The sequence below is a fragment of the Anolis carolinensis genome, chromosome 4, assembly GCF_035594765.1.
Source record: "Anolis carolinensis isolate JA03-04 chromosome 4, rAnoCar3.1.pri, whole genome shotgun sequence".
Classification (NCBI taxonomy): domain Eukaryota; kingdom Metazoa; phylum Chordata; class Lepidosauria; order Squamata; family Dactyloidae; genus Anolis; species Anolis carolinensis.
The window spans coordinates 197516866-197543953 of NC_085844.1; the positions used below are offsets into that span (position 1 = coordinate 197516866).

General features: G+C 43.0%; 2 protein-coding genes across 2 annotated transcripts in view; both read right to left on the reverse strand.

Moving 5' to 3' along the window:
- etnk2 (ethanolamine kinase 2) overlaps positions 1–3248 on the reverse strand; it is a 34672-nt gene extending 31424 nt beyond the window's left edge. Inside the window, exon 1 of the mRNA XM_003220367.4 lies at positions 2817–3248. Within this exon, the coding sequence (XP_003220415.1) occupies positions 2817–2993 (177 nt within the window). The 5' untranslated portion in view covers positions 2994–3248. The remainder of the gene's footprint in view (positions 1–2816) is intronic.
- Positions 3249–11673: 8425 nt separating this feature from the next.
- ren (renin) lies at positions 11674–27088 on the reverse strand. Its single transcript, XM_003220366.4, has 9 exons — positions 25511–27088; positions 21934–22090; positions 21354–21477; positions 19380–19498; positions 18075–18271; positions 14432–14554; positions 14132–14276; positions 13768–13866; positions 11674–13041 (listed from the first exon to the last, which is right to left on the reverse strand). Exons 1-9 carry the CDS (start codon positions 25579–25581, stop codon positions 12880–12882), a joined length of 1197 nt encoding a protein of 398 aa, XP_003220414.1. The 5' UTR covers positions 25582–27088; the 3' UTR covers positions 11674–12879.

Here is a 27088-nt window from a genome sequence, read left to right on the forward strand (position 1 = left end):
TAACAATTCTATAACCTATAGACTTCTCTTTTGGGGAATCTCAGAGTTGTCAAAGTGCATGGCAATGTCCTGAAATCCTGCTTTGATACTGTGGCATGAGAGTCTGCCACCAAGGCCCGCCAGGTATTTTTTGATTATAACTCTTCAAGTGCACAATAAATGTATAGGAAAGTATACTTTCCTATACATTTATTGTTCTCCCACTTTCATGTAAACAACTTTTTTCTTTCTCTCTTCTTTTCCTACTTTCCTATATCTAAGTATTGTTCCCCCACTTTTTATGTAATCCATATACTCTTTTTCTGTTTAATAAAAATTATATATTAAAAAAAAAAGTGCAGAGCCGGTATGGTACAGTCAAGGATTACCGGAACTGTGGTCCAAAATATCTGGAAGGCACTAGGTTGCCTATCGCTCCTTCTATATGTTTACAAGTACTGGAAGTACAGCATGTATGTCTTGGGGAAAACAAGCATAAGGTATGCTTACTCTCTCCGGGTGTGAATTGTCCTGGGAAGGGTCAGCTTGTAAATTTCCAGGACTGCCACACAGATATGAATTGTGCACAGAGTATATGTGCCTTGCATCAACTGTAAAAGAAGCTGCAGTGGCGCAATGGGTTAAACCACTTGTGCTGTCTGGACTGCTGACCTGAAGGTTGGGTTGCTGACCTGAAGGTTGCCGGTTCAAATCTGCGAGACAGGGTGAGCTCCCCTTTGTCAGCTCTAGCTTGCGGGGACATGAGAGAAGCCTTCCAGCAGGATGGCAAAACATCCGGGTGTCCCCTGGGCAACATTTCTGTACCACCAATTCTCACACACCAGAAGCAACTTGAAGTATGTTCTCAAGTCACTTCTGACATGATAAAAAAGTCAGCTGTAAATCCCAGATTGGAAAACCAAGTTCTCTGCCTATGACACCTTTCTCCAAGATGGGAGGAATAAGGCACCTTTGTGTCACTTCTTTTAAACAAGTGAAAATTAAACTACAGAGAAGGGGAATTACATAGTCTGGATAGAAAAGAGAAAGTTGAAAGGGGACATGATAACCATGTTTAAATATTTGTAAAGAGATCATATTGAGGAGGTGGCAATCATGTTTTCTGCTGCTCCAGAGACCAGGACATAGGGAATGAATTCAAGCTGCAGGAAAAGAGATTCCACCTAAATATGAGAAATAACCTTCTTAATGCTAACTTCTGTTCCACAGTCGAATATGCTGACCTGGAGTGTGGAGAAGTCTCCTTCTCTGGAGGGTTTCAAACAGGCTGGATGGCAATCTGTCTGGAGTGGTTTGATTGTATTTCCTGCATAGCAGTGGGTTGGACTGGGTGACCTGTGGAGTCTCTTCCAACTCTATGATTCTAGATCAGGCCTGAGCAAACTTGGGCCCTCCAGGTGTTTTGGACTTCAACTCCCATAATTCCTAACAGCCGCAGGCCCCTTCCTCTCCCCCCTCAGCTGCTTAAGTCTGTGGCTGTTAGAAATTGTGGGAGTTGAAGTCCAAAACACCTGGAGGGCCCAAGTTTGCCCAGACCTGATCACAAACAGACAGCCAAACCCTTTGTCCCAAACACTGGATACAACACCCTGGTGGATGTAGCCCCTACTCAAGCAGTTCCCATGTATGTACAATTGATAACTTACTCCGGTTTATGTATTACAGTAGTTCCTTAAAACTGCTCAGAGCTTGTGTGTGTGCGCGCGAGAGAGAGAATAAATGAGTATGTGGAGAATCAATAGGCAGAGGCGTTTCTGTGGCGTTTAAAAAAGCAGGAATAAAAAGAATGCGTGTGCCATGCGCCATCCATTCAGGAACACAGCCCTACAAGAAACCATGTGGGTTAGACACTTTTGTCCTGAACTCTAGCTTTCCACACCCAAGTGAGAAAGACCCACCCTTGAGCTCCCCCAAGCCTCCACGGATAATGTGTTGTTGAACACTTTCATGGCTGAAATCACTGGGTTGCTGTGAGTTTTCCGGGCTGTATGGCAATATTCCAGAAGCATTTTCACCTAATGTTTCACCTGCATCTGTGGCAGGCATCCTCAGAGGTTGTGTGGTCTGTTGTAAACTAGGTGAGTGGGGTTTATATATCTGTGTAATGTTCAGGATGGGAGAAAGAACTCTTGTCTGTGAATGTTTCAATTGGCCACCTTGGCTAGCACTGAATAGCCTTTCAGTCTCAACAAAGGATTCCCCCAGGCAGTAAGCAGCCAGACCTTGAAACTGAAAGGCTATTCAATGCATATCAAGGTGGCCAATTGCAACATTCACACCTGCCCCAAACAGACACGAGTTCTTTCTCCCACCTGGACCTTCCACAGATATATAAACCCCACTTGCCTAGTTTCCAACAGACCCCGCAACCACTGAGGGTGCCTGCCATACATCCAGGCGAAACGTCAGGGGAAAACGCTTCTCGAACATGGCCATACAGCCCGGAAAACTCACAGCAACCCTCCAGGGATACTATTCGCAGGCGGTGCTTGGAATCCGTGAATCGTGGAATCCTGGAATGGGAAGGGACGAGCAATCCAGGCCCCTGCCCTGCAGGAAGAGCCCCGCCAGCTTGCGGGTGGGCGAGGCAGGCACGGTTATGGGCGTGGGGTCCTCATTCTGGCACTGAAGCCCCCCCCCCCCTGGACTAGTTGAATGTCGGGGAGCAGCGAGAGAGGGACTGCACTTCCTTCCCATCTTCACTCCCAACCCCCATGCGAGAGGAAGACGGGATTGGAGACCGAGAGCGAGAGAGAGAAGGCGTGGATGTGTGTGGATGTGGATGGCTCCCCTCCTCCTTTGCAAAGTGTCTCTACCTTGGTTCTGACCCGCTGGCTCTCCCATTGCGGTCTCAGCTTTCGGATCAGCTGCAGAGCCCCCGGCAGGACGTTGCTCTCCTCCACGGCGAGGCTGACCCGCAGGATAGCCGGGGACGCGTGTGGGCTGCTGTGGCTGCTGCTGCTCTCCGCCGCCTCCTCCGCCGCCGCCTCCATGCCCCATAGGCGGACGCCGGGGCTGCTCCGGCTGCGGCTGCCTCGTCCGCGATGCTGCTCCGATTCAGGTGCGCCCGCCAAGGCGAGGCGGGGCAGGAGGGAGAGAGGGAGGGAGGCGGGGAGCTCCTCCTCCTCCTCCTCCTCAGCCCCACGCGGAGGGGGTTGAGGGGAGGGGCCGGCCCCACGCGGAATCCATGAGTCACGCCGCCCCTCCCTCCGTCCTCCTCCCTCCCCCTTTCCTCCCCCTCCCGAGCAGGAGGCCTCTCATTGGCGCATTCGGCGCTGCCCCCATTGTGACGATAGAGGGCGAAGAGGGCTCGGGTTCGCAAGCGGGCGGGTCTCCCGCTCCCCATTCATCCCCACGCGGGAAAAGGAGGCGGAGGAGGCTGCGGCGCAGAGTGCGCTCGCGTGCTGGCTCGACGTCCAGTGTTTGGTAGAAAAGGATACTGCTGGTGTTCACCAGGCCAGGAAGGATGCTGGTCCGACCTAGAATCATAGAGTTGGAAGAGGCCTCGTGGGTCACCCAATCCAACCCCCTGCCGAGAAGTAGGAAATCGCATTCAAAGCACTACGACAGATACCCATCCAGCCTCTGCTTAAAAGCCTCCAAAGAAGGAGCCTCCACCACAGTCTGGAGCAGAGAGGTTCACTGCCGAAGACCTCTCACAGTCAGCAAGTTATTTCTGATGTTCAGGTGCAGGGCCGGCCGGAGATATTTTTTGATATGAAGCGGGGGTGCTGAAAAGCGCCCCCGCCACCGGCCCCGCCTCCCGCGCCCTGGCCCCGCCCAGCGTGCCCTGGCCCCGCCTCCCACGCTGCGTGGGAGGCGGGGCCAGGGCGAATAGTGAGGGGGGCGGGGCCAGAGTTGGCCCCGCCCCCCTGCCCAGCGTGCCCTGGCCCCGCCTCCCACGCAACGTGGGAGGCGGGGCCAGGGCACGTTGGGCGGGGGGGCGGGGCCAGAGCTGGCCCCGCCTCCCACACTACTCCCGCTCGCCCGTCTGGCCTTTTCTAGCAGGCCAGACTTCAGCGGAGGTCCCTGCAGGCCGCAATCGCGGCCTGGAGGGACCTCCGCTGAAGTCTGGCCTGCTAGAAAAGGCCAGACGGGCGAGCGGGAGTAGCGTGGGAGGCGGAGCCAGCTCTGACGCCGCTCCCCCCCCCCCGCCCAGCGTGCCCTGGCCCCGCCTCCCACGCTGCGTGGGAGGCAGGGCCAAGGCACGCTGGGCGGGGGGGGCGGCGTCAGAGCTGGCTCCGCCTCCCACTCTACTCCCGCTCGCCCGTCTGGCCTTTTCTAGCAGGCCAGACTGCAGCGGAGGTCCCTGCAGGCCGCGATTGCGGCCTGCAGGGACCTCCGCTGAAGTCTAGCCTGCTAGAAAAGACCAGACGGGCCAGGGCGCACTGGGCGGGAGGCGGGGCACCGTCAGGGCGGTGCCCCGCCTCCCGCCCAGCCTGACGGCGCCCCCCCCGGGCCTGCGCCCGAGGCGGCGGCGTCAGGTGCCTCAATAGTGGGGCCGGCCCTGTTCAGGTGGAATCTCCTTTCCTGTAGTTTAAAGCCATTGTTCCATGTTCTAGTCTCCAGGGCAGCAAAGAACAAGCTTGCTCCCTCCTCCCTATGACTTCCCCTCACATATTTATACATGACTATCATGTCTCCTCTCAGCCTTCTCTTCTGCAGGCTAAACATACCCAGCTCTTTCAGCTGCTCCTGGTAGGGCTTGTTCTCCAGACCCTTAATCATTTTAGTTGCCCTCCTCTGGACACATCCAGCTTGTCAACACCTCCCTTCAATTGCGGTGCCCAGAATTGTGATTCCAGGTGTGGTCTGAGCATGACTTCCCTGGAACAATTGATGCCCTCCTATTGATGCTGACCAAAATCCCATTGGCTTATTTTGCCACTGCATCACATTGTTGCTCATGTTTAACTTGTTGTCCACAAGGACTCCAAGATCTTTTTCACACGTACTGCTGTCGAGCCAGGCATCCTCCATTCTGTATCTTTGCATTTCATTTTTTCTGCCTAAGTGGACTCTTGCATTTGTCCCTGTTGAACTTCATTTTGTTAGTTTTGGCCCATCTCTCTAATTGGTTAAGACCGTTTTGGATTCTGCTCCTGTCTTCTGGAGTGTTAGCGATCCCTCCCAATTTGGTGTTATCTGCAAACTTGATGATCATGCCTTCTAGCCCTTCATCTAAGTCCTTAATAAAGATGTTGAACAGAACCGGGCCCAGGAGAGAATCCTGTGGCACTCCACTCGTGACTTCTTTTCAGGGTGAAGAAGACACATTGGTGAGCATCCTTTGGGTTCGTTCACCTAGCCAATAACATCTCCACACAACCGTAGTTTTGCCTAGCCCACATTTGACCAATCTGTTTGCCAGAAGGTCGTGGGGGACCTTGTTGAAGGCCTTACTAAAATCCAGATACGCTACATCCACGGCATTCCCTGCATCTACCCAACTTGTGACTCTATCGAAAAAAGAGATCAGATTAGTTTGGCATGAGTTGTTTTTGATAAATCCATGTTGACTATTAGCAATGACCGCATTCCTTTAACAATCTTTTCCAGAATCTTGCCTTGTATCGACCTGAAATGGAGCTGCCGATGGTGCCTTCCTCTTGGGAGAAAAAAAAGAGAGGTTCCAACTCAGAAAAGGATGCTGATGGTTTCCATCTATCCCAGGCATGGGCAGACTTCAGCCCTCCAGATGTTTTGGACTTTAACTCCCATAATTCCCATAACAGCAAATTAGATAATGGCCCTTTGAAAACTCCTCAAAACTGCTTCCTGGGGGAGCTGCCTCACTTTGCAAAATGGTAGAGTTAGCCCTTCTCTTTTTAACAGTCCAAGGTCATCTACACTTTATGCAGTTTACACCGCTTTAACTGCCATGACTCAATGCTATGGAATTATGGGAGTTTTAGTTTTGCAAGAACTTTAGCCTTCTTTGCCAGAGAGTGTTGGTGTCTCACCAAACTACAGCTCCCATGATTCCATAGCATTGAGTCATAGCAGTTAAAGTGGTATCTACCTGCATTCATTCTAAGATGTATCCCAGGTAAATGCATTTATAAGCCAACTCTTTAACCTGTGTAGTAACCTGCATATGTAAGATTCCAAGTTATTATTTTGGAGGTGGCTACAATTTAATTATAGTGAGAACAACTTGATAAAAATAATGAGTCCTGTGACTCTTCAAAGTTCGACAAACATGATAGCTTAAGGTTTTGTGGGCTTCTTCTTTGTTCTGATGTAATTAGTTATCCTATATAACAACAATTGCTACTCTTTAAATTTGGTTTTCAAATGAACTGAATATATTTATGTTTATTTGAAAATAAACTCCACTAAACTCTGTGAGAATGACTTTCAAGTAACCACCGTACTTAGGTTTCTGCAGCTGCAATGTGTTGGGCCTCTGCCATCAGTCAGGTGGGTTTTAGAGTTCTTGTTAGCATCATCACCAAATATGAACAGCTGTCCATTGACCTAGAAAGAGTCAATTTGTGTTAGTAACTTTCTTAGTTAAATTTTGTATTAGCTTGTCAGTTTGGGGCTAGGAAAAGAGATAGTGGCTGGAGAAGTCAATTTTCCTTATTGCTAACCTCCTTGTAGAGATTTCAGAATGAACGGAGAAAAAGGAGGAGGGTCACACTTTAGGGTTTTTTGTTTTTTTGGGTTTTTTTTGCTTCTGTGCTATATAATCCTTGGGAGTCCATCTTCCATCAAGCTTGGCCCCCACTTCAAGATGTGCACTGCAATCCTAGCCAGCCATGTAACAGGCAGTTATAGTTTTACAAGGTCTTCAGTCTCCTCTATCAAAGAGTGCTGGTACCTCACCAAATCACAGCTCCTAAGATTCCATAGCACTCAGCCATGACAGTTAAAGTGGTGTTAAACTGCATTAATTCTACAGTATACATACCACCCTATCAACAACAGCCTTGCTCAGATCCTGCAGATTCAAGGCTTCCTTGATTGAGTCTATCCATCTGCAATGCAGTAGAAGAATCCAGACAAAGCTGGATATTTTGTTAACAGAGAAATACTTTTAAAGAAGTATGTGTTATGGAGGCATTTAGGCCATGTATCCTACTTTAGAGAACAGAGTTTCTCAAACTCTGCTCCTCCAGATATTTTGGACTTCAGCTCCCACAATTCCTAACAGCAGGTAAGCTGGCTGGAATTTCTGGGAGCTGAAGTCCAAAATACCTAGAGGAGCATAGTTTGAGAAACACTGTTATAGAGGATAGACCACTGTCTTTGGAAGGCATCTCCTGCTTCCAGTCTAGTTTAAAGACAAAGAATCAAATGAACCTGGAAAAACAGGGACCTTGCAGTAGCCCATCCATGCTTCTCAGCTAGACTGTATGAAGAGCAAAGACACAGGCCACCTGATCACAATCTTTCCATTACGGTGAGATGTACTGTGTTATAGATGAAAGCTGTCATAGTAATATTGCCTCAGTTTTCATTTCAAGAAATGTTATGCAAATCTTTGTAGTCGTGACTCTTGTTTTTGAGGTGTATTTCCTTTAGCAATGGCTACGTAGGCTATCTCCCAACTAGAAATCTGCTCTCAACCATTTGGTTCTCTATTTAAAAGTTTGTTGTTGTGATAGACAGGAACACTCAGGCACTTGAGCATCATCTGCACTCTGAAATGTGTACTCAACAACATTACCATTTCATCTATTCATTTAACATACCTGTATATAAGTCTAGAAGTCTGAGCCAAAAAAAAAATGATCCCAAAAGCTGCATCGGCCAATACATGGGTCAGTGAAAGTACTGTACCTTAACTTTTATCAAAAAAGGACCACCTTCTCTAAGTAGAGTAGTGAAATAACTTTGAATATTTTGGTAAGAAATGTCAGTGGCTTGTGACAGCAGGCCCCCTGAGGCAATGCTGGCACTTTCCCTTCTCATATCAAAATCCATAATTTTGCCTTCCCTTCCCCCAAGCCTGCCTTCATCTTGTACATGAGGTCAACATTAATATAAACAGCATTTAAAGGTTGCATGCCACCTGATATCTTGAAGCAGTTTACAAACACATTGCCATAATGAGAAAATGAGTCTTTAAAAAAACCAGAGATGCCAAATATTTGGTGAATAGAATATTAGAAACACTTTGATGGGAGATCCTATCTTAAATCTGATTTACTTTTCAAGATATAGCTTGCTTTGTACAAGTTGGACAGAAGCACTTCTCGCCCTCACCCATCTTACTAAATGCAGTTGCTTAGCCAAATAAGTGACATAAAACAACAGAGAGTGATTTTCTTTTCTAATGAAGCAGAATCATTTTAATTTTTGTAATCAGAATGGCTATAATTGTCCTAGCTTCTTTGTGGAGCTCAGTTTAGCATAATTGCCTTGTTGGTTACAGTCTGAAGTGCTAATACTGTCCCAGTTGCAGGTCACTAGTGGCTCTCATCCAAAACCTTTTTCATGCCCTCCACAATAGTGGACAGGAAATTGTCCTGTCACTTACCAGCTGAGGTGATAATAGGCAGGGCAAAGAGTCACTCAGATGCTTTATCTGAGAAATGAAGTGGCAGAAACAATCAGTGGTGATTTAATTCTGCAGTGCAATTAAATCGCATGTTGCTTAGGGTTGTGAAACCTACCGTGTGTAATTTGTCAGTATATTCCATCTTGGTTCTTTCCAGGCAACCAGAAAAACTGAGTCATTTCTTCATTGGAGTAATCATAAAATCATAGAGTTGGAGGACCGTGATAGCAACGGTCAGTTGCCATCACATTTTTTTATTCACCTTTCTATCTGTCTTCTCTCATTGGGAGTCAAATAACACCCGACTCCTGAAATCACAGTCTTCCCTCAGTTTCCTCATACTGCCACAACAAAGTCCCATAGCCAACCACTGGAAGTGGCCTTGCATCATGTAAAGGCCTCCATGGGACTCCATTTCTGCAGCACAGAGAAACTGAGAGAAGATTGCATGGGATGAGGTCCTTCCTAGGTAGGCCTTTGGTCTGATTTAGGTCAGGTTTTCTCAAGAAGAACTGTTGATAGATCAGCTCCAGTTCTTACTGAATTCCTCTTGCAGATGAGTGTCTTGGTTGGGTTCTGGAACAGACAACTTTGATTGTCCCAGTCAAGTGGATGATCTTTACCCAACTTCTGAGGGAATTCCTCCATACTGATTCTTCTAAAACTGTGATATTATTTCATATTTATCACAACAGAGGTGGGGAGACTGTGTTCCCACCACCATATAATTTGGACTACTAATTCCATTAAATGTTAATTGTTATGTTTTTACTTTTATTTTCTTTTGGTGTATATTTGTATTGTCCTGGTTTGTTGTATATTTTATGCTGCTCTATTATGTATTATTGCTGTCTTGTAAGCCACCCTGCATTCCACCGGGGAGATGGGGCGGAATACAAATAAAGTTGTTGTTATTATTTATATTATGATTATTAAAGCCATTAGGGACAGTTTCTTGGGTCTCATGCTCCGCTTTTTGTATTTTTTTCAACCTCAGCTTCCCCTTCTTTTTTACACAAGCGTTAACAAAATCCATGAATAATAACACAGCCCAACCAAAAAAAAAAAATCTTGGTGTCTTCATTTCTAGGCCTGTTCCTGGGGTTATTTGGGGTGCTGATTCAGAAAATGGTGTTGTATAGACCACATCAGCTCTAGATTATTAAATATGGTTTCCTGTGGGTGAGTAGATGGCCACAACTGGATAGCATATGTTCTTTATCAGAAACTAAAGCTGATATGGTCTATCCAATGCAATTTTCAGCACCCCAAAATAACCAAACTGAATCTAAAGTTGACCAAAACTGATTCATACCTTTTTGGTACTAATGTTGGAGAGTGGTCCTTGGCTAAAGTGGGTTCTGGTCAAAAAAAGGTTGGGGACCACTGCATTAGAACACTGTCTGGCCATCCTTAACTATTCATTATTTTCTTTCTTATTGAAGCAGAAGAGTGATCATTTTGGGAAGCAAATCTGGCTAGAGATAGTGCAAAGAGAGATGTATAGTTTAGTACAGAGGGTTGATATTTTGTGTTACTGTATCAAAACAACACTAATCCTTGTTTAAGTACAAGTTCATAGATTCATAAAGTGCACCTATCCCTTGGTTCAACTGTTTTGGGGGAGGGGATGATACATCTGGTGACAAGCACTTTTTATCAAATGCATGTGATGATATGCCAGTGATACTCTGTATTGGAGCATTAAAGACTTGCGTATCCCATATGTATGATTGTTATCTTCATGATTGGCTACTATAATACACTTTGTGCAGACTGTTCTTGAAGACTGTTTGACAATTTTAGTATCATTGCTCACTTCCCAAGTGGAATAGATATTTAAGAAGGCATTTCTGCTTATTTAGATCAACATGGCAGGTCCTAATCTGAATCCATGCTACTTAGAAAGACAGAGTAGATGTAGGGAAGAGCAAATTTTTTACTCTACATCTCTTTAGCTGTGAGTGAATCTTCATGAAGCTATAAAGCAATGAACATTCCTTTTAAAGATTTTTTAATGCAAAGACCAGCCACATTTTGGAGAATGTCCTGTGAATGTATCAATTTGTTTATATTGTATATTTCTATTGTGATTTAATTTATAAGGGATTGTTTGATTTCCTTGAATTTCAGCATCTTGAATGTCAGCTGGTTTAAATTACAAGAGAATTGTTCCTAACTGCCACATTTCTGCCCATCTTGTATTATAATTCCTGCTCTTCATTAAGGTGCTGTATTTTAAAATGTTTCCCACACTACAGTTGGGTTTTTTTTCATGAATTACAACTGCATTATTATTTAAAGCAAGGCAGACAAATCCTAGCATTAGACCTTGTGTGTGTGTGTGTGTGTTGAATGGTGGTTATAAGCATGTGACCCAGCATCACATGTAGTTTCTCATCAGCCACTAACACTGTTTTATGCAGTATTATATTTCTACAGAAAAGGAGTCACATGTTGCTCTCCCATTCTTGTATTGTAGTATGAAAAATGATTGTGGCACACACACTTTGCATTACAATAAAGCTGTGTTTTCTTAAATAATATGGAAAGAAATAATCCCAGTTTATACCTAATTCTATTGATGTGTAGATTGTGAGCCCACCTACCTCCTCCAAATTTCAGTGTCTCTGTCAGTAAAAAAGGAATAATACATATTTATAATTTCTTGCTTTTTGCATTGCTGATTTCTTTCAGAAGTTTAAAAAGAGAGCCAGAGAAGAAGCTCTGTACTCCATGCCCATTATGATATATGGCAATTTGACTTCAACAAATATCTTGATTTCACCCTACTGTTAATCAGATGGCCAACATTTGCAGATTAGCATAATTTTGATTGAGGACATAATCTTGAATGTTAAATTTTGGAACTGCAGCTCCTAAAATCCTTCTTTGGCCATGCTATATTTTGGGATTTTTTGGAGGAGTAATATAATAAAGTAACTTTTCAGAGTTGTGCTTGAATGTACAAGATACAATTTCCTGCTGAAGCTAAGCAGGTTTTGATCTATGCAAGTGAGAAAGAAGCAGGAAAACCTCAAAAGGTAGGTTAAAAATATGAATGAAGAAACAAATGATTTTCTAGTTCTGTTTGCTTTATGCAATCACTTGAAGGCATGCAGTATTAATGCAAAATGAAATAGATCACCATACCAGAATGAAAGTGTTATACAAGGCCTTTGCATAATCTTTTATTGCTTTGGGAGCAAGTCTCACATTCAATGGACTCTGGAAAAGGGAGTGTTGGAGCATCTGTAGACAAAAATATCAGTTAAACTCCAGGAGAGACCTGGGCCCCTTCCACACAGCTGAATAAAGTCCCACATTATCTGCTTTGAGCTGGAATATATGGCAGTGTAGACTCAGATATCCCAGGTCAAAGCAGATATTGTGGGATTTTCTGCCTTGATATTCTGGGTTATATGGCTGTGTGGAAGGACCCCTAGATGATTAGGAGAGAGGAAACTTGATTTAAAATTATTCAAGTGCCTAATGGATATAATCTTTCAATTTTTCAAAGCTGCCTTCTCTCCGTTTCTTACATCAAATCAACATCTAATGGGAGATGAGCTGTTAAGTAAGTCCTCTTGTACTGAGAGACCCCGTGTATTGCAATTGATTGAGCATTGGACTAGGACTCTGTGCACCAGAGTTTAAATCTGCACTCACGTCCACTGGGTAACCTTGGGCAATTCATGCTCTCTCAGCCTCAGAGTAAGGCAGATATAAACTTCCTATAAATAAATCTTGGCAAGAAAACCCAGTGATAGTCACCCTTTTCTTAACTGCTAACAAGTTGACTTTGATTTATGGCATCCCTATGGAAAGAGAGATCTCCAAGTTTCTCTGATATAAACAGCCCTACCCAGGTCTTGGAAACTCTGGACTGTGGCTTCCATGATTGCATATATCCACTTTTAATGGGATCTGCCTTTAAGCTTGCCAAGGTTCACTTCAGGGTTGCCATAGGTCAAAAACTACATGAAGGAACACAACAACAGAAACAACATTTTGTGCCCACATTCTAATCACTTCCCCTGAGTACAAAGGGCAAATCATCAATGAATCCTCTCTTTACAGGCCACAGTATAAAATCAAAAGATCATAGTCATCCTGTTTTTAAGAGTGAAGACACAAGATTTCACCTATCTGACTTTAGTGGACAGTGAGGACAAGAGTGAAACCCAAGGATTATATGATTCAGAATGTTATAGTTTTTGGTTGTAAAACAGAATAATAAGCATTTTGCAGACCATACTGGCACAAGTTTTTTTGTGCTTTTGAAAATAATATATTATTAAGCCATTTCTTTTTCACAGTGTAAGCAGTCTCTCATAAAAAGCAACTTTCAAAACAGTAGACTCCTGGTGTCAAAGAGATCTGGCGAAGCCAATCCGGTTGTTCTGCCGGTCAAATTCCGTGTAGTACTGCCCAATGAAGGTAGCACCCAGAATCCAGATGGGGCCCAGAGGAGGAGGAATGTCGAAAGCTGAGAACGCCACAGCACAAAGCTCTTTCCCATAATCAGAATACTGTAGGGAAAATAATCCAACAAATCAAGGGAATGAGGTAGTTCAGTGCCCTGTGAGATGCCTAGCAAATTAGTGCTGCGAGCTGCTCCCCCATTATCTGGTTGCCTGAACTTTCCTCTAACTGCCAGATATCAAAAGTCCCCACCAGAATTTGCTCATATCTCTTTGACTTTCAGCTTGTGTACAATTGATTGTCCAAAAAGGGCTTTCTTGTGCATGTGTTTAAAATAGTGCTTTTTCATTTTTTTGGAATGACTGCACATTGTGACGAAATCAAGCCAGTTCTGTCAGTCAATTTCAGTTTTTGGAATGAGTGTAAAGTCTGGATATTTAAGAATCTTCCCTGCTATTATTCCCATTCCTCTACAGATGGGCAAATACTTTTACTTTAGGATGAGTATCATCATTTAGTTTTGAACCACCTGAAACACCATATTGGGCAAAAGGAAAGATATAAATTGAAAATTTAGTTGGAGAATCAAATACATTCTAAAAGCACTTTATTTGGAGGAAACGACACTATATTTAAACTGGATGTCTAGAAAGTGGGATTTGGAATGTGGTGTACTTTTCAATATGCTAGAAAGAATAACATGCCAAATCGGCATGTTCTTTGTTGGAAATTCATGGAGAAATACGTGTCTCTCTCCCAACTACTATTTTTTTTCCTAGTTTCTTTATACCAAATTGTAGCTTCTTGTTACAAATTATTTTCAAGCATCTCACCTGGAGGACATAAGCATAGCCACTGAGTGTGTAGGATCTGTCTCCAAGATGGAAGGAAATATCAGGCAGCAAATGGATTTTCTTGCATTCAACAACATACTGCATGAGAAAAAAGAGAGGAATTACTGGAGGAGGAAAACTTTTAGAGTCTATGCACCAGCCTATAGGAAGGGAAAACTGCTTCATTCCTAATTCCAATGGGAGCCTCTTTTTCCAGGACAAGCAAATTTGTGTTCAATTATGCCCACAAAGGGTGTACTTGTATACACAGGAAGGCAACCAGACTTTTAAATTTTAGGACTGTTTGGAAAGTCATCTCCTTGTCCAGGATAAGCTGTTGGGGAGAAATGTTCAATTTTCTTACATCTCTTTCTTCGAGTAAAGTAGCTCCAATGGATTTCATCAATATGGACACAGCACTAGCTGGGCCAGTAATAAAGGAGGATCCAGTATCTACTGCTGCTGTGCAACCTTCATGACAGAAAAGCATCTCACTGCCCAGAGACACCCTGTAAAGAAATCAGATAGCCATTCAGTTTTCAGAAAGATTCTTAAATCTCCCAATTTCATGTTTCAGAGGACATGATTACTGGGGCTTAGTGACCCCTGCCTGATGGTCAGTCTGCCTTCCCCACCTCCTGGTTGTAACATGCATGCCACTTACCCTTTAAGATCAATGTGCCAATAGCCTGGTGTGCTAATGCTGACATAGTGGAAGTCCCCAGTGTAGTAAGATGGGTCGCTGCCTCCCAGGATAATCTCTCCCCCAGTATTCATCTCAGAGTTTCTAAGATAAAACAAGATCACAGAGTCAACCCCTACTCTGCCTACTCTTCTACCTTAGGCAAAAGAAGCCTAGAGGGGACAGAGAGTGATTGTTATATTTGTAACCTGTTTAATGACCTCAGGGGCGGTTCAACCGTTAGGTGAAGTATGCGGTTGCTCAAGGCGCCATCCTCTAGGGGGCGCCTGGGGCGGGGGCGCAGTTGAGGCACCTGGAAGAGAAGGCTTCTGGAAGGTGGCCATATAGCCTGCAAAACTCACAGCAACCCAGTGATTCGTGCCATGAAGGCCTTCATCAACACAGTGTCATTGTTATCCTCAAAGTAGCAGTGTCAACAGGCACTCCTTCCTCAGCATAGAGTGGCAGTATTTCTTTGCCCTCCAAATCCACTCAGTCCCGGCCATTCCCATCTCCCACCCATCAATCCCTCCTGAACTACGGTTCCCATGGTATCACGCGGGATGTCACAGGTCCAAGCTTCTGGCGCCGCTCTGGCTTCCAGCTGGGATTGGAACCTGGAGCTCAGTATTTGATCCAGGCATGAGCACATTTCCCCCACGCAAGCAGGTAACATGCAAGCAAACAACCCCCCCGCCCTGCCCCCTCCCATCCCTCCATCCCGCCACGCACACCATCCTCTCATGGGCCTGGGTCCTGGAGAGTCCTCAGTCCTCCCTCCCCTCTGTCCCACGCGTCTCCTCCATGCTGCCTGTTCTTTGTCACAGGAGCCGTGCACGGTGGAGGAAGGGGGCCAGACGGGTCTGAGGCAAAACCCACGAATCCGCTCCTGGATCGCCCCAAATGAGCGGACCTTCTCGCTCAGACCGTGCCAGGACTGGAAAGGGGAATGGCAGGCCCCGGATGGAGGGGCGGGGGCCCACGTGGGGGTCGGTCTCTGAGGGTGCAGGGCCTCAGCCTCTTCTGGGCTTTGTTCCCCTTCTCATCTCAGCCCTGCCCCCCAATAATCAAGCAGGTGCTCTTTTTGGGAAATGGCAGACTGCCCTCGCAATCTTCGCTCTCGTCGCTTAACCCACACCTATGGCAGGCATTCTGAGATGTTGTGAGGCCTGTTGGAATCGAGGCAAGTGAGGCTTACATATTTGTGGAATGATGTCCAGGGTGGGAGACTGGTGTGGGTTTTGCCATTAGCCACCTTGATTAGCATGTAATGGCCTTGCAGCTTCAAAGCCTGGCTGCTTCCTCCCTGGGGGCATCCTTGGTTGGGAGGTGTTAGCTGGCCCGTATTGTTTCCTGTCTGGATTTCCCCTGTTTTCAGAGTGTTGTTCTTTATTTACTGTCCTCCCTTTCGGTGGCCTTTTAATTCCTATGGATTCCTAAGGACCCCCAGGGCTATTCCACACAGCCATATAACCCAGAATATCAAAGCAGAGTAACCCACAATATCTGCTTTGAACTGGTTTTTCTGTCAAATTTGTCGTAAAACATGATGTTTTAGTGCTTAATTTGTAAAATCATAATGTAATTTGATGTTTAATAGGCTTTTCCTTAATCCCTCCTTCTTATCCAACATTTTTGCTTATCCAATGCTTTTATTTTTCAGTGATTGGTTTTTTTTTGGGGGGGGGGGAATTCTGTTCACTTACACTTGAAAATTACCTAGGGCCGGCCCTGAATGACCTCCAGGTAGGATGACTGAGTGCCCAGCTTCCTCATACCTCAAACACATCTGTGAGATAGTATAGGTTGCGGCTCCAGCATTTCATGGGTCAATGGGTACTAAAACCTAAATTTCCTAAGTGTTAGTCCAACATTAACCACTATAACACTATTTCTCCTTGACTCGAGACTTGGTTGGAATCTAGTTGCCATGGGTAAGGAAACTAGAAGTTATACAAGGGGATTGTTTTTTTACACTAAATAGTAAGACATGTGGTAGTTTAGTTGTAAGTAAGAGGTTGGTATACTACTGTGTCGGCTGAGGTTAGAAATCTAGATTTATATTTACTAGTACAGAGAGAGCAAAGCTTGGAAAAAAGTTATTTTGTGGACTATAGCCAGCTTGAGATTTCTTAGTAACGTTACTAAGCCATGGGACAGAACTCCTACTAAAAAAATAAATACTTCCAGTGGAGCCATCAGACATTTGCACCCTGAGATAGAATTCAAGAGTGAGAGATAGTCAGCCCTCTATATCCTTGGCTTCAACCATCCATGGCTTACCAATATTTTTTAAGGATCAATTTTATATAAGAAACACCATTTTATTACATCACTGTATATAATGGGATTTGAGCATCCATGGATTTTGGTATCCACAAAGGGAGGATGGCATCCTGGAAACAAACCCCAGCAGATAACAAGTCTCACTGTCGTGAGGGTCCCAGGAAATTTTGCTTTTCTTTTGACTGAAATGCCCTCTGCTCCACATCTTTGAAAGATACGAGCAAAGATCCTGTCCTTAGTTGTACTGACAAAGAAATCCACTATGACTATTAATCTGAGACCTTGGTTCAGATTTCACATGGATAGAAAACCTTAATGTAGTCAATCCCTTGAGCATAACATCCCTCTGTAATACGGGGACAAGCACACTGTATGCTTATAGCATACAGGAAACACTCTGGAAACAGATTGGAAACACACATATACTTGATAATTTTGGAAATGATATTTAAATACAGATTGTTGTGAATATTCATTTCTTTTTTGCTTGCTTTCTTGCTAATGTATTTTGAGATTATGAGACAAAATTGAAGTCAGACTTACTAAAAGTTAAGTTTTTAACAAGCCCATAAATTCAATATTAGAAATGAAATCTCTGTTTTGATGTCAAGGTCTCCACAATGGACTACCATTGTACCTCAACTCTTAAATGTGTTTGTTGTGGAGGCTAATTTTTGAGAAATATGCACTCTTGTACAGAGGTTCGTTTTCTGGGAGTAAATACTGGCAGTTAAAGAAACAGCCCTGGCTCAAATTAACTCATGCTCTAACTCAGGCCTGAGCAAACCCAGGTCTGGGTAAACCCAGGCGTGGGCAAACCCAGGCCTGGATGTGGCCCCTTGGGCTCTTGCTCCTGGTCTTGCCCCAGCTGCATGTCACAGCCCCAGCCCTCCCAGCCACATGCAGCTGTGTGGGGCTCTCCCAAGCACCCCGCACAGCTGTGTGTGAAACCCTTCCCCCACACACGTCAACTACCCTCTCGGCCTCCTCCCTCCCATGTCAACTGCCCCCCACCTCCCCCCTGTGCCAACCCCCCCCCCCCCCCGGCCTCCCCCTGTGCCAACCCTCAGCCTTCCGCCCTTTCCTGGCCCCACCTGCCCAGGCCCGGCATGTGGCCCGCTTTCAAAAACATTTGCCCATTCCTGCTTTAACCCCAAATCTGAAGGCTTTTTAAAGAGTATTATACTGATCTATAACATGGAAACATATCTAGATGTGAACCTTGTAGGTGTGTTAGCCTTTGTCATTTCATCCAAAGCAAAGATTATTTGACTGGGCCTGTTATATATTCTCCCCAGTTGTCTTGGTCTATGGGTTTTACGTGCCTAAAGACACTCACCTGCTATAGTAGACAGAGAAAACTTCTTCTGATAAGACTCTTTCAGATATTATCTTATCAAACACTGGGATAACTCCATCAATAGCTTGACTCGGATACCCCATACCAAGTACCCCATCAAATCTGGCATAGATGAAAGGTTTGTTGGGCAGTGCTATAGCTTCTGCAAACAACTGAACAACAGGAATATCAGCCACCTGGAGTGAATGACAGAAGGAAAACAACAGTGAAGAAGCAAAGTAATATGTTTATCATACTGATATTTCAAGTTAACAGGAAGAAAAACAAGTCTTAAAGATGCCTCTCTCACATCCAAAAACCACATAGAAACAAAGCAGATGAGAGTAAACTAGCATGAGGATTGATGACCATGTTACTCTGTAGACAGACAGACAGACTGACCTAGACCTAATATTAGGAAGGAGAAAGTCATGTAATTCAAACAAAAATGGCAGTTTAAAAGCAGCAGAGGAACTTGATGTGGCAAGAACTTCCTGTGGGAGCAGATCTTGTGTCCTCTCACTAAGGACCTTGTCAGATGGCAGGTTTTCTTCCTTTTTATACACTGCTAGAAATTAGTAGCCAGAAATTATTTTCCAATACTGGGCAGCAACCCCCCCCCCCTTCTTCTCATTTACTCTGGCCTGCAATAAGGAATTACTGGGTGCACAGTCAGGGTCTTCATCTCTTGCTTCAATAATATCCAGGATGTCTCTAAAGTGCTACATAAGGCCAAAGTTCTAGGCCCCAATCTTTCACATAATCCTAGAACAATTTATTATTGGCACAATACTGGTTTTTACTGTGGATTACTTGGAAAAGCCAGGATCAGAAAACAGAGTTAGATCTTTGGTTCTTTTCAATAAAGCATTGTTTTATCACAGAACAACAAACCATAGTTAGTTGGTCACAGAAGCATATAGTTCTTAGTGGGAATAGCAGACTTTGACTGTCTTTGAAAATGTTCACGCAGTGGCTCTCTCTTCTACCTACTTGACATTTATAAATCCAAACACAATCATTGTGAAATTGCAGCAACCTGACATCATTCTCCTTCCAGTGATGATAAAAAGAGCCGGAACAGTTTCCAGGAGAAACTGGATGGACACAAAGACTAGAAAAAGTCCCTTTTAGATTGACAGTGTCCTCCAACTATCATGGCCATGAAACAATTATTGGAGCAGTGGTACAAAAGGTATTGGTGAGCATTAATATTAGTCAGTTGATTCCAGGTGTGTTCCTTTGGCTGGCATAAAGGCACCTGAGTCAAAGAAGGAATTATTTTGTTTTTTTTGTTGCACTTACTCTGACAATGTCTTGGCTAAGAAAACCTTTAACATATCCTTGGCCATATTGTATTGCAATCTCTGTTCCATTCGGCTTATATGTACTTGATCTGGAAGAGTCATAGCGGTTGTGTGAAACTAAAAAGAAGAATTAATATTAATATTACAGGAAATTATATTGATAGTTTCTTGTTGTTGACATTTCACAATTATATTGCAATAATTGTAATATAATCCTATATTTCTTTAGTCAGAAGTAAATCCTACCTGGTCAATGAGATTTATACCTCCAAAGAATTGTAATCAAATATCATTAAAAATTAAAAAAGTTGCCTATTTCAGCTCTTATTTTAATATATAGCTGTGGGAATTATCCAATAGACACATTCATTATTTAAAGTCTGGCTTCTAACACATATATAAGTATCCTATAAGATTGCAGCCTGCAAATGCTGGTAATTGTCTAAAATTCAGAAATGCCAGTGATACTGAGGATGATATCTTGAAAATATGTATCAGACTTCAAATCATTTGATGACCTTAAGTCAGTATTCAAACTTCTCAAAGTTATCTTCTGGCAATATCTATAATTTAAGCACTGTATTACTCTGGATACACCAGCAGCACCATGGACTACATGGATAATTATATTCATATACCCAGTGGAGTCATTCCCATAGCACAAACGTTTTTATACGCCTATGCTATACCTGAACTAGGATCTATGTTAGATGAATTGTGGATCAAACAATCTTGAACTTGATACCTCTCACTCAAACGGTATTCTAGGAAGTGCAAAATTCCTCCTTGTTGTTGCTAATCCATTAAACTGAGGCAAAGATCACAGGATAGATTTAACCAACTGAATATAACATCTTATGGATGCCCTGGACACAAGAGAAACTTTACTAACTGGAGCATAACAAATGTTGAACATGTTCTAAAATGCAGGCATCCTAATCCACATGTTATTACTCTATTCTGGCATTGTTTCTTTAGGTAGGAGAAAATCTATCACCATTTTAATAGATACAGCACTGCACTGCACTGAAGGCATTTTATTCCCATAATATTAGGAGTATGTGATGCTAAATGTACGTAGGTAGACAAAGAGGCTGAAATCCTCTCAGTGACTCACAGCAGTGTAAGAGTTCATTATATTGGTTTCAGACACTCTTTGGTGCAGGGCATATCTTTAGCAAGTTAGAAAAAGTTTTCCTCTCATCAGAGGGAGAGAGATGTCAGTGAGTCTATCTCTTCTGATAGAGTTGTTGTTTTTTTTACTGCTGGCTCTCCCCCATCATTGCAATATCCATGGCAATTTGAGCCCTGCTACTGCAATACCATCTATGCAAACATATTTATGCCACTCAACAGGATCACACTAGAATCTTGATTTTATAGTGGGCTATTGCTGCTGAACTTGTTGACCAAAAGGTTGGCAGTTCGAATCTGGGGAGCAGGGTGAGCTCCTGCTTTAGCCCCAGCTTCTGTCAACCTAGCAGTTCGAAAGCATGTAAATATGAGTAGATCAATAGGTACCGCTATTGCAGGAAGATAGCAGCGCTCCATGCAGTCATGCCGGCCACATGACCTTGGAGGTGTCTACAGACAATGCCGGCTCTTCGGCTTAGAAATGGAGATGAGCACCAACCCTCAGAGTCAGACACAACTAGACTTAATGTCGGGAAAATCTTTACCTTTACCTTATGGCAGCAAAGCATATTGTCCAACAGATCTGGGCATTCTCTCTGTCCTCAGGGCATGAAAATAAAATAATGTGTCCCAGGAAAAAAGCAGGATAGGAAATAAAAACTCTGCTATTCTATTCCTGTTTACTTTCAGTTTGGTCACCTTGATATTGAAAAGAACTAGAGAATTAACATGGCCATCCATCTAATATTGGGAATGATTCAACATGAATATACATTCATCTCCATATTGTCCTGCCAATAATTTTCCATGTATGAGCCTTATATTTATCCAGACTTACCACAAGCACTGTACAATGGGGAACACTGTTGGGATGGCACCCAAAGATTGGCTGACCCTGTGTCAAAGACTACTTTGAAGATCTGCGCTGGTGTGCCAATACTGATTTCGCCATAATACTGCATCTTAAACACATCATGTAACAAAAGGAGAGATGTTAGGATGTCAGACTCCTATATTTTTAATCACAGCTCAACTCATAACTACAGTAGAGTCTCACTTATCCAACACTCGCTTATCCAACGTTCTGGATTATCCAACACATTTTTGTAGTCAATGTTTTCAATATATCCTGATATTTTGGTGCTAAATTCATAAATACAGTAATTACTACATAACATTACTGCGTATTGAACTACTTTTTCTGCCAAATTTGTTGTCTAACATGATGTTTTGGTGCTTCATTTGTAAAATCATAACCTAATTTGATGTTTAATAGGCTTTTCCTTAATGCCTCCTTATTATCCAACATATTCGCTTATCCAACATTCTGCCGGCCCATTTATGTTGGATAAGTGAGACTCCACTGTATTTCTTTAAAGATGCTGACAGCTTTGCACAGGGTCATATCATGTACTCACATCCAGGTAGTTTGTGAGGATGGTAGGAGCTGTTCCATTGTAAAAACCATCATTTAGAAAGTATATACCATGCTTCAAGGAAGGGAAGAAGTCTGCCACTTTTATGCCCATCTTCTGGAGAGTTTCTCGTATGGAGGGCATTTTCTTGAGTGGAATTCTGATGAGTACACATATAAATATATATAAAAGAGAATTTTAAAATGTGAGTATGAGGCACAGTCACATTTAGAAAATATGCAAAGGTTAGCAAATACCATTTCCAAATTGCCACTGACACTAATGGCTTGTGACCTGAGTGGGGAGGGAATCTTATCCATTGTTATTGATGAACCCATACTACTCAGACAACACTGCCCCAAAAAGTAGGCATTAGTGACCACCAGACAAAACCTCTAGCAAAATTAAAATTTGAAAAATGACTGGCAACATAAGGAGGCAAAAAACACCCATTTCAAAATAAATGGTACTAAGCTGCAGATATCCTGGGCTGTATGATAGATTTAAAAAAATATTGTTAGAGCTATATGCTCATTTTGTGGCTCCCATGTGAGCAGGGCAATGGATCTGCTTCAGGTTCAAGTCTGAACTTCAAAAAGGCTATCTTAGGCCCCTTCCACGCAGCTGAATAAATCCCACATAATAATAATAATAATAATAATAATAATAATAATAATAATAATAATAATAATAAACTTTATTTATACCCCGCCACCATCTCTCCAACGGGGACTCGGGGCAGCTTACATGGGGCCATGCCCAGAACAATACAATATAACAAAATATAATAGAACAACAAATCATAGCACATTAAACAGCACAATAAAAGAAAATATACACTACATTAAACAAGATCAAAAGAACAATAAAACCAAGGGCGGGCCACATGAACACTAGGTTAAAACTCGGGGTGAGAAAGGAAGTAGGAGTAAAAACCACAGAGGACAGGGTCATAAAGTGGCAGTGCAATCTGGAGGACAAATATTGAAGGAGAGCAGCAAAAGGGATGTATGTAGTGATTACTCTCCAAAGGCACAACGGAAGAGCCATGTTTTCAGGTCTTTCTTAAAGGCTGCTAATGTGGGGGCTTGCCTAATCTCACCGGGCAGTGAGTTCCACAGTCGGGGGGCCACAGCAGAGAAGGCCCTCTCCCTTGTTCCCACAAGGCGGGCCTGAGATATAGGCAGTGGCGACAGGAGAGCCTCCCCTGATGATCGAAGGGATCGGGCAGGTTTATGATAGGAGATACGGTCACGAAGGTAGGTGGGTCCCAAACTGTTTAGGGCTTTATAGGTGATGGTCTGCACCTTGAATTGGGACTGGAAAATAAACGACAGCCAATGGAGCTCCTTGAACAAGGGAGTGGAACATTATCTACTTTGAACTGGAATATATGGCATTGTGGATTCAGATAACCCACTTCAAAGCAGATATTGTGGAAGGGCCCTAAGATGCTGAATGTATTTTGCATTTAGTGTTTAATAGTTCATTTTAAAATCTAGACCAGTGGTTCCTAAAAAGTTGATCCTCTGTGTGTACTCTGCATTCCCTTCTCCTCTAGCGTGGTTATGATGAGGTGACTGAAAACTCCAATTTCTACATCAGATGAAAAAAAGTTTAGCATAATGTTAGAAACCTACACTATAACTGATCTGAACTATGATTAAGGAAACAATCTAGTTTGATTCCACCAGAGAGCCACAGTTTCTTTAGATTTGGATAGCATAGCATGAGAAACAGTGGCTTATAAATGTCAAAACACTGCTTTCGTGTAATAAACTATGGTTTAACCTTATATTCTAAGTAGTCACTGTGTAACAAAAAAACCTTACCTAAAACTGAAAATGAGCTAGGAATACAGGGAATTATGGCACCTCAATTTACTATGGACTGTTAGGATATGTGAAATATTGTTATTCACATGTAAATCTACAGTGGGGTTTTCTCTCTCAAAAAATCCTCATTTAGCTGAGTCCTGGAGTAAGAACAGTCTCTGGTAAAGCCAGGTTGGTGGAAAATACAGTCCAGGACCATTTCTAGTCATTGCTACATTTTACCACTTTTGCGACCAGCTGATACACACATTGAAACTGACTTAGCTTGGTACACACCAATCTATGGCACTAGGTGGCAGCAAATGCTAGCAATGATCGGGCAAGTCCTCTAAACCTCTTTTATCCCATTCATGCACTTCCTGAATGTCACAGCTCTACCTGGTTTCTGATCTTCTTCCTCAATCTCTATTTTTTTATGTTCAGTTCTGAATGTCTTCTTGCCAGATGCTATTTGGGTCCCTGTTGTTGTGCTGCCTTGAGGATAAAACCCTTCAGGAACATGCCCAGCCCAGATGCATCCAGATCTTTTTCACTCCTCGGTGGCAGAGACCCAATCTTGGCGTATGCCATTTACACCACACATCCTCGTAACCCTGCTTTCCCTTAAATTAATGTTTCTTAATTTTTAATTTTTAATTTTTAGTGCAATGGCACAATTCCAACATTCAAAAACCAAAAAAGCTATTATAAATACGAGGGTTATCCACAAAACAGGTTACGTTTTGGAATTAAAAATGACCAAAGTATAGGAGAAAACATTTACCATATGCAGTTGAAAGCCACATCTCACGTAGTCGTCATTCAAATCTAGGCACTTACCATAGTGATGAATGAGCTTTGCAAATCCTTCCCCACTAAATTCTGCAGCTTGCATTCTCAACTAGTCGGTCAGCTCTTACCGCAGCTGTGCAGCATCGCCAAAACGCTGCGTTGCCAGCCATGCCCTCATTGTTGGAAACAAGTGGTTGAGGGCGCAAGTGGCAGAATTCAGTGGAGAAGGATTTGCAAAGCTCATTCATCGCTATGGTAAGTGCCTAGATTTGAATGGCCACTACGTGAGATGTGGTATTTGGGTGTGGCTTGCAACTGCATATGGTAAATGTTTTCTCCTATACTTTGTTCATTTTTAATTCCAAAACGTAACCTTCTTTGTGGATAGCCCTTGTATATAACATAAAATAAAAAGAAAAAGCCAGCTTGGGAACACTGAAGAGGAGGATGGAGAGGTGGAGAATCTTGCCCCCTGACATCACTTTACTGCTGGCATGTTGGCACAGAAATAGAAGGGACCCATTGCAATAAGTTAGGTGGCAAGTAAGTTGTAGGACTGGAAACTACTGATGGCTTTTAACTGTTAATAGTTAGAGATGGGAAAAGAATGGGAGATAGGCAAACCGAAGCAAAATGCACATGACATCATGCAATAGGGGCTGTCATCAAAGCCAATGCTGTCACCAAATGCTGGTTTGCCTGCCTTGTATGACGAAGTCCTAACACTGCATTGCAGGGATTTATGCTATAATACTCCAATGTTATGCAATCTTGATCTTGGACATTGTTTCCTATAGCCTGGATGGAAAATATTAGCCCTCTGATTGCTACTGGACTGGAACTCCCCTCATCCTTCACCCTTCTGGCAACGAATGATGTGTGAACTGCAACCCAACAACATCTGAATGCTCACACATTTCCCATCACCATGTCCACTCTTGATTTTTTTTTTTTTTAAAAAAAGATTGTCTTACCTTTGGAAAGCATCACTGGAAAATGACAAGAAGCAGCTGGTAACTACTGCAAAGACCCAGCACAACTGCATTATATGGCTGATTTTGGTAAGAAAACTTCCCTCGTGATCTGTGTTTTCTTCTTGTATGAAACAAGTAGCCAGGTCCAGTGGGCTTTTATAGCAAAACTTTATGTGGCTGGCTTGTGTTTTGCTGTTTTGATTGGTAGAAGGAGGTAATTAATCTTGCCATGTGGATAAAAGGAAACACTTTTGAGGTAGCAACCCCCTTTGACCTTGCTTCCTGGCAAAGGGCAGATTGGTTGTGCACACTCACTATCTCACATGCACGGGATTCATTCAATGTGCGTAGCTCAATGAGGCAAACCAAGATTCCTCTTAAGCATATTGGAGAAGTTTTTTGGTTTTTTTAAAACCCTAAGTAGGTCAATCTTGCTTTTTTCATGTAATAGTAGTTCTGGTGGGGATGGGAAAGGGGAATCTTTGTGTTCATACTTGGACCATGGATTTTATTGGCTTTCTTTTGAGCTGAAGCTTTTAATCATTAAATTTATAATGAAGACCAGAGGCAATAGGATTGGACTGTTCTCAGTGTTGAGGTTTTTTGCCTGGGGGATAATTCTGGCCTTTATTAAAGAGGATGTAATACCAGACAATTCTTAATATATTTTGGAATAGTTATGAAAGTATCACATTTCCCTAAATATATGTGTTCCAGACAATTAGTGAAATAGTAATTGGACAGTGGGAGTCAGATCACTGAGCTGCTTCATGGAGCAGGGAAGGGGCAAACAGAAATATAGTTGACCCTCGATACCCATGAGTTATGCATTCACATATTCAACTGTACACAGCTTTAAAATATATTTTAAATCCAAAAAGTAAAGCTTGATTTTGCAATTTTATATAGGAGACATCATTGTATTATGTCATTGTATATAATGGGACCCGAGCATTCATGGATGTTAGTATTCATGGTGGATTTTGAAGCTAAACTGCAATGAATACCAAGGATCTGCTATATTTGCCAATCCTTCTGTCCTGTGTATCTTAAACTAGCCTGTAGCCATTGTACAAGTAAGAGCCATCATTGATCAATCCAGCTTCTAGGCATGCAGGTGTGTGAGAGAGAGCATCTTTCACTATAATACAGGAAGCAAAAGGCATTGCTTTTTATGCATACACAAATCTTACTTATTTAGCATTTTCCCTGTTTTCAAAGTACTAATCCCTCCTCCCCCTAACCATGAAAAGCTGCTACAATTACCAGAAAACATTGCTGGAACAGGAATACACCTGTTCTGTACTGCCTCTAAGGGTGCATTCACATCACATAATTATAGTACAAAATTATAGCATATAATTGTAACTCTTTGATGCCAGCTTCACTGGACTGGCTACATTGTCTGAATGTCCGATCACCATCTCGCAAAGCAGCTACTTTATTCTCAACTTAAGACTGGAAAATGGAATGTCAGTGGACAATAAAAGAGATTTAAAATGGGCTTAATGCTAACCTAAAAAAATGTGGCATGAACATCGAGAAGCCCTGACACTTGAGCATTGTCAGTGGAAATCA

Bases quoted from the DNA above. Each gene is read 5' to 3' on its own strand.
- ren (XM_003220366.4), bottom strand. From the start codon at position 25,581: ATGCAGTTGTGCTGGGTCTTTGCAGTAGTTACCAGCTGCTTCTTGTCA. The intron at 14,555-18,074 runs GTGAGTGTCTTT...GTTTTATCTTAG, and splicing joins TTCTCTGTCTACTATAGCAG to AAACTCTGAGATGAATACTG. The intron at 14,277-14,431 runs GTAAGTGGCATG...ATTTCTTTACAG, and splicing joins TGGCACATTGATCTTAAAGG to GGTGTCTCTGGGCAGTGAGA.